Source organism: Plasmodium brasilianum, chromosome 14 (genome assembly GCF_023973825.1).
Source record: "Plasmodium brasilianum strain Bolivian I chromosome 14, whole genome shotgun sequence".
NCBI classification, from domain to species: domain Eukaryota; phylum Apicomplexa; class Aconoidasida; order Haemosporida; family Plasmodiidae; genus Plasmodium; species Plasmodium brasilianum.
This window is the reverse complement of record NC_090127.1, coordinates 1,847,887-1,860,357: the sequence shown is the minus strand read 5'-3', so window position 1 is coordinate 1,860,357 and position 12,471 is coordinate 1,847,887. Positions and strand designations below refer to the sequence as shown.

General features: G+C 23.4%; 3 protein-coding genes across 3 annotated transcripts; 1 reads left to right on the top strand and 2 right to left on the bottom strand.

The window, feature by feature from the left end:
• Positions 1 to 206: 206 nt before the first annotated feature.
• MKS88_005622 (uncharacterized protein) lies at positions 207 to 1,940 on the bottom strand (the record flags this gene model as incomplete). The annotated part of the gene is made up of 2 exons (XM_067218901.1): positions 207 to 276; positions 673 to 1,940. 2 exons carry the CDS (start codon positions 1,938 to 1,940, stop codon positions 207 to 209), a joined length of 1,338 nt encoding a protein of 445 aa, XP_067070830.1.
• A 1,163-nt stretch (positions 1,941 to 3,103) lies between these two features.
• On the top strand, positions 3,104 to 5,018 carry MKS88_005621 (uncharacterized protein; the record flags this gene model as incomplete). The annotated part of the gene is made up of 7 exons (XM_067218900.1): positions 3,104 to 3,229; positions 3,450 to 3,515; positions 3,683 to 3,767; positions 4,074 to 4,276; positions 4,468 to 4,581; positions 4,661 to 4,714; positions 4,875 to 5,018. 7 exons carry the CDS (start codon positions 3,104 to 3,106, stop codon positions 5,016 to 5,018), a joined length of 792 nt encoding a protein of 263 aa, XP_067070829.1.
• A 1,519-nt stretch (positions 5,019 to 6,537) lies between these two features.
• On the bottom strand, positions 6,538 to 7,107 carry MKS88_005620 (glideosome-associated protein 45; the record flags this gene model as incomplete). The annotated part of the gene is made up of 1 exon (XM_067218899.1): positions 6,538 to 7,107. One exon carries the CDS (start codon positions 7,105 to 7,107, stop codon positions 6,538 to 6,540), a length of 570 nt encoding a protein of 189 aa, XP_067070828.1.
• Between the last annotated feature and the right edge of the window lie 5,364 nt (positions 7,108 to 12,471).

Genomic DNA, 12,471 nt, shown 5'->3' with positions numbered 1-12,471 from the left:
CATTTCAAATATAGTTTTTCATAACTCTTTTTATAACGTTTTTTATAATGCTTTTTATTTTTATTTTTATTTTTATCTTTGTTTTTATCTTTATCTTAAACTTTAACTTTATCTTTTTTTCTTTTTTTTGTTTTTTTTATCCTCTCTATATAATATTTTATTTTAAATTTTTAATTTGAATGTAAGTTACATAATTTTGTTGTTTATTATCCTTTTTCAATAACCCTTAGAATTGTTTGCACTTTTTCAACTTTTTCTCTATGCCATGCATAATACCTAAAAAAGGAATAACAAAAAAAAAAAAAAAAAAAAAAAATAGCTATTAAGTTTTTAAAATATGAACTGGAAGAAGTGGGACAAAATGTGTGTACAGGTGTATACATGCGAATGCACACATATTTATATGCACGCTTGTTCAACGAGTCTAAGGAATGAAAAAGCAAGATGAAAGAGAATTCCTTAGTGCATATATGTGTACACACAACATATACAAGTACATAATATATGCCCAGACATGTATGCGCATGTAAAAAACGGTCAACGATACAGTCTTCATTATATGTTTGTAGTGTTAGAACGCAGGGGCTAAAAAATCGCGGAAAATGTACCGTTTGGAAATAAAAACATAATCATATTAATTGTCAACTTTTTTATTATCATTTTTAATTTTACTTGTTTATATCGTATTTATTATTTTCTTGCAGTAAGGCGAGTATAACTTTAACTAGTTCAATATTATGCCTATAATTACGCTGAAAGTTAATTTTCCTATTTTCTGAATAATGAATTAAATTTTGTTGCAGTATATTTATATATTTTATAAGTTCATTAGTTTTTCCCTTTACATGAGTGTCATTATTTTTTAGTTGTAATGTAATATTATTTATTCTATCTTTAACATGGTTAAGTAAATTTTCATTCATAGTATTATCATCGAATATATAAAGAGAGTTTAAAATCGCCTTGTATAGCAAAAATAGGTAAAAGGGGCTTATCTGTCCTAATAATACTAATATATTTTCATGAGTAAGCATTTTTAAAGCATCATACCATTTAAAATATTTTTTTAATTCCTTAAAAAAGTTATCATTACTTTTTGCATTACTTTTATTCTTTAGATGTAAATGCAACAGATAATTACTAACTGCATAAAGCAGTAATATAATATGGTAGTTTTTCAAATGAAACAAATTCTTAGTTGGTGTGCTTTGCGCTTGGTCTTTTTCTACTTCATTTACTAGAATATTTTCCGCGTTGATTTTTTCCTCTTTTACTTGCCTTCTTTTCCCATTATATAATTTATCACCACTGCAATATGTGCTATTTTCTCCTAATGTACTTTCCTTAACGCCTGAAATTTTATCTTTCTGGTGTTTCATTTCGAAGGAGTTATTCAAAATGTCTTCCATCTGAATGTTTAGCATAAGATGGCTTATTATTTCGATTTCCATTTTAGCTATATACTCATTGTTCACAGAGGAGTGAAAATTAATGTTATATAATAGATTAATTAAAGAAGATTGTGAGAAAGCATTCAAGTTTTTCTTTACTTTTAGACATAATTCGTAGTAAAAAATATCATCATTAATATTTGCTCTGATATAAGAAGTAATAATACGTTCTACATAATTACAATTATCGTTTTCTAGTTTAGCTAATAGGAATGGTTTTAAAAGAATTAAAATCTTTTTTCCAAAATGTAAACGACTAACTATATTTATTATATTTAACATCTCTTCTATATTAAATTTATCTTTATTTTTTAATATATCATTACTTATACAATTCCATTTTATTTTACTAAAAATTTTAGATCTGTATGTGTCCTTCACACATGTTACTATTAACTGTGTTGACGTACTTATACCCTTACTTGTTAATCTTCTTTTAAATAGGGGGCACACAAAATAAAAAAAATATATTCTTTTCGAATTTATCATAATGCCCACAATTTAAAAAAAATATCTCTTTTGAAGTTTCACTTAATTACACAAAAAAAAAAAAAAATATGAAAAAAGTAATTCAAAACATAACTGTAGAAATACGTAATTTATCATAAAGCTTCTAACATTTTATTTCAGGAAAAAAAAAAAAAAAATTCACAAAAAGGAGTATTGTTCTCAGTAAATTAGTGCATAAAACGTATTAACAAAAATGTGATATTAAGAAATTCGCAAAAAGGGAAAAAAGGAAAAGAAAAAGCATTATTGAATATCTCAGTTTTAACATCTTCCGTTTTTAAGTAGTAAAGAACAGGACATTTGCTGCAGGTATCACCCCTCTAATTACAAAAAAAAAAAAAAAAAAAAAGGAAAATTGTAAATATTCACTCTTTTCGATTTGATAGGGTCATTTTATAAAATAAACGCGATATCTACATTTTACTGTTCAATATTTTGTACACTCCCAGTAGAAAATTAATGCATACATACATACATATATATATATATATATAGCATCTATATTGCACATGTTTCATTTTACCCTTAGCAGAGCCGCAGCAATTTCAGTTCTTCGTAATCTTTAGCAGCCCTAAGCATTTCATTAAAAAAGTATGCCCACATAAACGTCTAATTTTTCTCTATGAACTGCATATATTGAGAAATTTATAATTAAAAAAAAAATATATATATAAAACAGGGCTTGGTATGCCATAGCATAGCGTAGCATAAATTAACATATAAAAATGAGGACTGAATGAAAAAATGATTTAAATTGGAGGTTTTATTTTGTTCGTTCTACTAATTAAAATGTTGATATTTTCTGTATATACATTAATGCTAAGTGAAATTAATTATTTTGTTGTACATTAAAATTATGTACACTTCGACGTGATGTACAAAATATTAGTAAATTACAAAAAAAAAAATAAAAAAAAGAGCAAAAAAAAGTTATTCAATAATTAAAAAGAACTATTTAACTATTTTCTATTTATTTGTTTTCTTTTTTATTTTGTCTAAAAATATAGATAATTTGAAAAAATTTCTCAGCAAGATTACATATTTTTTTGTTTGCATACTTATATGCTTATATACGTACATACATGCGTACATACATACTTATATACCTATATAAATAATCGAACAACTTTTACCTTTTCAAAATGGACCAAGGGGTAGAAAAACTGCTTAACCAGATAAACGAAATGGAATCGAAAAATCGTTTAATTCACATGCAAATTGAAGAACTGAAAACAACTGAAAAGGAGTTGCAAAAAAATGAAAAGGAGGTAATAATACATTTATTAATATACTTGTTAAATAGATATTTTCCCTATTCGATTACTTTTTAGTATTGTCCCTTTACTATGTATTACTTTGTTTCTCTTTGTTGTACTTCTGTTTACTTTGTTCTGTTTTTATTTGCTTTGTTTTTATTAGTTCTCTTTTGTTTATTTATTTATTCATTTTAAGCTGAAATTCTTGTATTGCTCACAATTTTTATGCTAGTTAATATCAGAAATAGAAAATACCTGCAGGCAGTTAAAATGCATGGAAAAAGATGAGATAGAGTTGGTGAGTCCGCTCTAAGAAAAAGGTGTAAACGTGCATAAACATATAAATATCAACATATATATATATATATATATATATATGTGCTAACATTTCGAAGTTGTTTAACAAGTCGTCTTATAAATACCACTGTGTAATTCGCACCTTCCACACTTATTACAACTTACCAGAATAATGATATATCCCGTGTTAACTTGATATGCAAAAATGTTGAAGCAACACTACATAATGAATTTGTGAAAGTTGAAATAGCAGGTTAAAGGATGATACTCGTAATATAAAATGTATACATATATGTACATGTAAATGTGTGTCAGATACGCTTTTAATATATGAATATATGCTCAGAGTACACGAAATGATAACAGTAAGAATGAAACGTGCAATGTGTAATCTGTACTGTTTAGTGTGTAATGTGAATAATGCACTAAGTTAGGGCCAAAAGAAAGTTAGTACTCACATATATATATATACATACACTCCTATACACCCGTACATACGTATAGACATACGTTTTATTATACTTGTATTTACACGTGTGCCCTTCCCCCTCTCGCACAGCCCAGAAGATAAACCAAATGGAATATGATGAAGAACATGACAAAAACCTTCACAAAGATTTAATTAAATGTGATAATAAGGTTAAGCTTTGCTTGGTTAATATGCAAGTTTCGAATGATGACCTTATCAAGTTAAAAGAAATAAAAGACAAAAATCCTCTTTTAGATAATATTTCATTGGAAGATTTATATGAAATTTTTGAGGTAAATTAAGAAATAGGAAATATTAAAAAATACTTTTTTATAGGCTACAATTTATATGTATAGAATTCGAAACAATATTCCAGTAGATATGCATTTTATTTATTATTTATTTTCAATCTTTATTATATACATGTATAAAGGTATGCTTGAAATAATAGAAAAAATACGAATTAAAAAACTATCTTATTTAGGAAACTACAGAAAAATACCAAGATAACTCTTTTAAAAATCAATGTCATAAAATAGAAACAGTTGATTATAAGACCCATTCATATTTTTGTAATCCTACTCATCTACTACACATGGTAATTAAATAAAAAATAAAAAAGTAGTCATAAATTTTATATGCTAAAATTATGAAAAACTGCTTTTATTCATTTACAGATAAAACTACTTGCCGATAAAATAGGACCCAGTAACAACGACCCACATTTTAACGTAAACAAAAAAAAAAAAAGAAAAATTAGAGCAATCAGGAGTGAAAAACACAATGAGGAATATTCTAAAAACACACAAAATAAGGAAAATAGATATACATATATATACTCAATAGTTATAAAAATTTAAACACCTTTTTATATATACGTTATATTTTCAGTTTGCAAGTATTGCTAATTACTACGGATTGAAGGATGAAGAAAAAAAGCCCCAACATATAGAAAAATTTGGTTTATCTGAATTAAATAAAATAATGATAAGTCATTATAAGTCAAAAAAAATTAATGTTAATAGTAGTTCATAACACTTCAACATTTACTATGTTTTTTGATATTTTACGTATCACCTATTTATCACTATTTAAAAAAAAAAAAAAGGATTAATAAATGATTTTTTTTTTTTTTTTTTTCTTCTAGCAATGTTAAGTAGTCTATATAATTATATATTATTGTATACAGAAATGCATTGATATATATGAATAGATATGTATTATACATACCCTTGTGTACAATTAGCATCCCTTTTCAAGTTTTCAAGTTGTTCATATGTAACTGTAAGGTTCTTTTTACCTCCCTCAATTGTAATTTATGTAGATATTATTTTGCTAGGTGATTTGTTTAATAAAGAAATATTAGGCATCGAAATAATTTGTAAAGGGAAATTAGAGTAATCTTTTTTTTTTGTTCGTTTTGTTTAGCTGTATTTTGTTTTATTTAATTTTTTTCTTTTTTTTTTTTTTTTTTTTTTTTTTTTTTTTTTTTTTTTTTTTTTTTTTCTTTGTACTGTTTTTGTTCACTTTTTAAAGCACAAAATGTACATAGTATAATATATGCATTGCACATAAATTTACATATATGTGTACGTGAGTGATGTAATTGTGTGTCCACTAATACGACAGGTAATAGAGGAAAAATATGCAGGATTAAAATAAAAACAATACTTTTTTCTACAATAAAAAAAAGAAAAAAAAACTTGAACAAATTTAACAAATTATACAGACAAAACAGGTTAAACAAATTGATTTTGAAGCTTACATTTGCTATTCTCTGACAAACTAGTAAAAAATTAAGAAGATTAAACAATAACTTAATATAGTTAATGAGAAATAATATGCTGAGAGATGCAATGAAGTATAATAATTCTAAAAATTAAAATTATTTTCATTCTCATAAATAATATATATATATATATATAAAAAGAAAAAAGGTAAAAGAGCAAAATGATAAATCGATAAAAAAAAAAAAAATAAATAAAATAATATATGGATGATAATAATAATAATAACAATTAAGCAACATTTAGTTCTATTTTTATTTTTTTAGTAATTGTCTTAATTTTAATTAAATTATATAATAATTTGTCAATATATGTATAAAAAACATTATCAAAACTTAATTTTATCAAGGAATAAATTTCATTTTACCGGAATAATATAGCTTTTTTAATTGCAAAATAAGCATGTAAATTTTTGTTACATCAACAACGGAACAATGTAAAAATATGGTGTTACAAAACTGTAAGTATTATATTTCACACTGAATTAATAAATATGCATATAATAAAAACAATTAAAGACATGTATAATCATATAAAATGCCAGAAGGAAAGTAATTTTAATAACTTTATTAAAAAAAAAAAAAAAAAAAAAAAAAAAGACGAAATTGGTCTGCATAAGCAGTCTTCAGAAAGTCATATCAAAATGTATTCACATGTGTGTCTGTATATAAATAAATAAACATATATATATATATATATACATATACATATATGTGTGTGTACGCACATATACTTATGTACGCATATAATTTTGTGACCTATCTATTTTATGTCAACAAAGGTGTGTCGGACAAATCAATTTTTCTACATATCCTACATGCATTTTCGTCATGGCGATCTCCAAGGTCACATCCACATCGTCTTGAAAATACTTTTGCAGTTTCATCAAGCTTATCCATATCACATGGAGTAACTGATTTATAAGTGTTATATATACTTTCTTCATGTGCAGGTTCACTTAATTTAGTAACTTGTTGAACAATACCAGTTGCATCTGTAGATAAGGTCAATTGAGATGCTGTTTCTAATTTATCACTTGCATTATCATATTTATGTGAGTCTGAATATATATCAGAATTTGATCTATCTAAATCTTCTAAATGTTTTTCATCGAAAGATTTTTCTTGCATGGTATAGTTTACATCCTCATCGATATCATCTTGTTCCTCCTCTTGTTCAGGAGGTTCTTCATGTTGATCATCTAAATGATCGTAAATTTCTTCTGGAACTTGTTCAATTTCTTGAGCTTCGTTTTCTAATTTTTCACGTTCCGCCAATTCATTTATGTCTTTACGTTTAGGTTCCTTCGCTTTATTCTTTCTACAATAATTTCCCATTATATAAAGTTAACCAATGTAAAATAATAGTAGGCTAATGTGAGCAGCTAATTGTTGCCAGTAATAAGAATTAAACTTTATACAAAAATAAAAGAAATGTAAGAAATATGACAGGTATAAGAAATACAGGAAATGTACCAAGTGCAAGAAATATATGAAGTATGTAAGGTGTATAAAACGTACAACAGGTCAGAGATATAGGATGGGAAAAAGCAGTAGAGCAAAAGTGTGAGGATAACTACCTTTATTTTTCCATAAACTCAATTTTTTTATATATCTATATGTATATATGCGTACATGTACATGTATACGTATATGTGTGTACGTAAATATGTATATTTACATATATTTGCACTTTTAATTTGTGTAAATATTTACTACGTACAGCTGACTAATATATATATGTACATATATACTAGTGTTATTGGCTTTTATATTTGATTAATTTTTCACTTTTAGCATTTTCTTATGAAAAAGAAAAAAAAAAAAAATACAACAAAATATTTATTAATAATTATACGATATTTAAACATTTGACAATTTTATATTTTTCTTCTTCTTTCTCTTAAACTTTTTTTTTTTTTTTTTCTTTCTTAATATGTTTTAAAGAATGCACATTTTATAACAATAAAAAAATAAATTAAGGAAGTATACCCATGAATTACAGTTGAATTAGTTCACTTACGACAAAGTGTAAAAAAAAAAAAAAAAAAAAAATTAAATCACTAGAGAAAAAATAAAGAAAAACGTGCAAATAGTGAAGTGGAAATTAATTAAAATAAAAGAAAAAAAAAAAAAAAAAAAGCCATGAGGATTATAAAAAAAAAGAGTAAATATTCAAATGTGTAATAGTACTTACATAAAAAAAAAAAAAAAAAAAAACAAGTAAAAAAGAAAAAAAAAAAAAAAGTCAAAAAATAATGAAAAAAGTATTATTTATTATGTGTTTTATATGTACTTCAAAATTTTCTGTGTTATTTTTGTGCACCTCATTGCATAAAATTTTCAAGGAGTAAAATTTTTTTAAAACAAATCAACACAAAAAAAAAAAAGTCATAAAACTGATTTCTGTAAATGTTTTAATCCAATGTAAGGGAAAAAAAAAAAAAAAAGAAAAGGAAAAATAGAATAATATAAAATAAGGATTCAAAAATGAAAACAAAGACTAAAGGGAAAAATTGAAACCTTTTAATATAAACACAAGTAATAATATATGTAGATAAATTAGTACCAAATATACAAATCTTCTTTATCTTATTTTAATTTTATACTATATTAATTGGCTGTATAAGAGGAAAAAAAAAAAAAAAAGGTATTATATATGCATACATAAATATATTAATTTTTATGCCCACACACAAGGGCGTTTTTATTATTTTACACCATTTTTGCCTGATTTATTCATGCAAAATGATGTGTAACTATATATATTTAAAAAAAAAAAGAATGTAATAAGAAAATATTAAGAAAATGTTAAGAAAATGTTAAGAAAATATTAAGAAAATGTTAAGAAAATATTAAGAAAATGTTAAGAAAATGTTAAGAAAATGTTAAGAAAATATTAAGAAAATGTTAAGAGAATAATAAGAAAATAATAAGAAAATAATATGAAAATAAAAAAAAAATAAAAAGAATTCAGCGCATAATCCTAGGAAGTTAAATATGATATTGTAAATCATTAAGTTTAAAAAGCTCGAATAAAAAAAAAAAAATTACACATATATAAATATAAACACTTGATATATTTTTTTTATTTGTTCTGATATATGTTGACCATTAAGATGTGCTAGCCATATATTTAAGACATAATCATTCACCAGTTATTCTTAAGTATATGCATACAAAATATTTATATACTCGAATGAAGTATACATATATGTTTATATGTACGCTGTATATATGTATATATATACACATAATTTTAACTTATTTTTTATGACCATAGGATTATCATAGCATCGGCTTGTATACATAGCTAGGCAAATTATTATTACTTGTTAAGGTGTATTATATTTATCTTTTTTTTTTTTAACGATCGTTATGTGTACACACAGTTTTCCATTTATTCTAAATAAAGCAATTACGAACATATTTATTTTATTTTTTTTTTTTATGGTAATAATTTAATTCTGATTTCTCATTATCTACACTTGAAAAAAAAATAACTCAAGACGATTTTTTATATATTAAAAATATATTCATACTTGATTTCACCTTAATTCATTTGTATTAATGCCATACTTAATTGGTATAGCTATCAAATAATCACCGTAAACCTTATATAAATATAAAGAGTTTAGTGCTTTGATATATGCTTGAACATACCATATGAAAATTCAACAAAATGAATATATTAGATTTATTCTCATTTTTTTATTTTTACCAATACAAATTAACTACAATCCTTATTAAGGGATATTATAAATTGTAAATTCAGTGAATTCGATTTTATCTAATTTAAATAAATGTAAAATAAAATAAGGTAAAGTAAAAAAGAGATTAAGACAGTACAATACTGTAGAAAGGTTTTGCTCAGGTAAAAATTTGCTAACGGCTTTATGTTAAAAAGGAAAATACAATATTTTAACAAAACAAAAAAATAAATCTACTCTTAAAGGATTTATTATGTGAATTTTCTAAACATACAGATAAAAAAAATAAAATGTGTTAAAAAAAAAATTATTTTTTAAAATTTTTTTTAATGAAAAGATATTTGTATTTTTTAAGTATGTTATATAAGAGAATATTATACATTAAAAAATGGGAATATACATGACTTTTATGTACTATATAATATAATAGATATAATTTCATTTAAGCCAGGGACAATAAAAAAAACGTTTAAATATAAATAATATATAATATATATATTATATATATATATATATATATATATATATATATATATATATATTAATAAGATGTCAAGAAAGCGAAAAGAACATTTGGTTTGAATTATCTTTTATATAAAAAGAAAAAACAGGAATTACAGTTTTATAGAATTTTAATTCTTATAATTTGCTTGTTAAGCTGTTATAGACATATTAACTTGTGGTTCTACATGAGAAAGGCATATTTTGTTTTATTTAATTTTATAATAGAATTTTTCCTTTTATACACGAAGGAAAGGAAAGAGAAATTATGTATAACTCATAAATCAATACAAGAATGAAATTTATACCTGACGCATTATATATATAGTATATATGAACTTGGCAGGGACATAGAATTTTTTTATTTGCTTGTCCACATGCATTAAGCTGTACACGAGGAATACCTTTTTTATAAAGCACGTTCATGTTTCACTAGAACTTGTATTAAGTTGAAATAAAACTTATATTGTTTATTTGTAGTTCATAGCATTCTCTCTGTAATATTACTGAATTAGATGTAAAAAATTTTAAAACACATTTACGCGTAATAGTAGTTTTAAATAATTTCAAGGAATTAATGTATCTTCTTTAATTTTACCGATTTAGAGGGTTAAAAGACTGTTCTATACTATTTTAAACAAATTAAAAAAAAATATATGTACATATATATATATGTGCACATGTGTAAATACCATATTTAATATTAACAGTTTTGACCCTTTTTGAGCATCCTCTTATATTTTTGAGGTTATTGATTTATCTTTTTCTATTGATATGGTGTATGTATTACGAGATTATGTACAGAGTAACGAATACAAATTTTGTATAGTGAAAACTGCAACTACCTGTCACACTACCAGGTTAATGATAAATATCAACATTGTTAGGGTCTTCTTTTTTTTCTATTAGTGAGAGCTTCAAATTACTGAAAGTAGTATTGACAATAATACTATTCTTAAGTAAAGACTAGAATTAAAAAAATTTTATGATGTACATTTATGATCATAATTACACCAAAGAAAAGTTAACATTTCATTTCAAGCGTCTTAAAAGATTTAAGACAAGCAAGTGAAAGAGTAAAATTAGAAAAAAAAAATTATTTTTGTAAACATATAATATAGAGCACTTTTAGTATGTCTACATTTAATAATATATTTAAGCATGTATGCTCTTATTTTTTCTCATAATTTTTTGAAATACATATTTTTCAAATTATATTTTTAATATGCATTAGATAAGGACTGTTTTAATTTTTTATTTTTACGAAAACAAATGTGAACTTGGAAAATGTTTATTTTTTTTTTTTATTTTATTATTATGAAAATGAAAAATTTTATTGATAATTCTATAAAAAATAATTCACTGAAATATTTTCAGAAATTTTTTTTTTTAAAGTGTAAAATTGATCATTATGTTTTAATACACACTTCTCGTTTATTTTATCCCTATTATTTTACACATTTTTACATTTTTGCATTTTAACCTATTTGTTTCTCTTTGTATCTTATATTGTTATTCTTATCCGTCATTATAATGAGGTGTTAACAATAAATAGCTATATTTTAAAAGACTCATATATCGTGAAATTATAAAATATTTTTACAAAAGAATATTCCTTAATAAGTATATATTAAATGAATACAAAATAAGTAAAAAAACATATGATATAAAATAGTCTAAAAATTTATTGCATGTAAAGATAATAAAGGTAGGTAAGAACATTTTTCGTTCCTGCAATGAACTTTGTAATAGGAAAAAATTTAAGGAATACATCCTACATATTCAAATTGGAAAATATCGTAAAAATGAGAAAAATCTGAAATATATTTCTACAATTTTTTTTTTTTGTTCTCTTTTTATTATACCTTGAAGGAATTAGCTGCTATGTGTTGTATAGTAGACATAATGTTTAATAAAACAGGAAAATTAGAACAGGGAGAAAATGCAAGAATTAAAAGACATGAGTAATATTGGGGTTACATAAAAAATTGAACTAGCCAAAAGAGAAAAAGAAAAAAAGGCAAAATTGACAAAATCATTGTACAGAAACGAAAGAAATATCTGAAAAATAGAAGTCATTAACTAATTAAAAGAAAAAAGATGGCACAAATTAAGCAATAGAAAGGTAGAGAATTTAAAAGTTGAAATTATAAAACAGATATCTCAAAATATGTAATACGTTAAATTTATACCACGGAAGGAAGATTAAGCAAAACCAGAATGTGAAAAAATAAAGCTGAAAAGCTGAAACTAAAAATTAAAATTTTCGTCTATAAAAAGGCATATACGTGTTCATTATTATGACCTAAATTATTGGCTGTCGGATATGAAAGTAAAAAGGAATTAAAGGATACTTGGAATTATTTTATGTTATTTTATTTATTTTTTATTTTTCTATTTTATTCATTTTTTATTTTTTTATTTTATATTTATTTTATTTTTTTTATTTTATTTTATTTATTTTTTTTATTTTTTGGAATACTTATTTAAA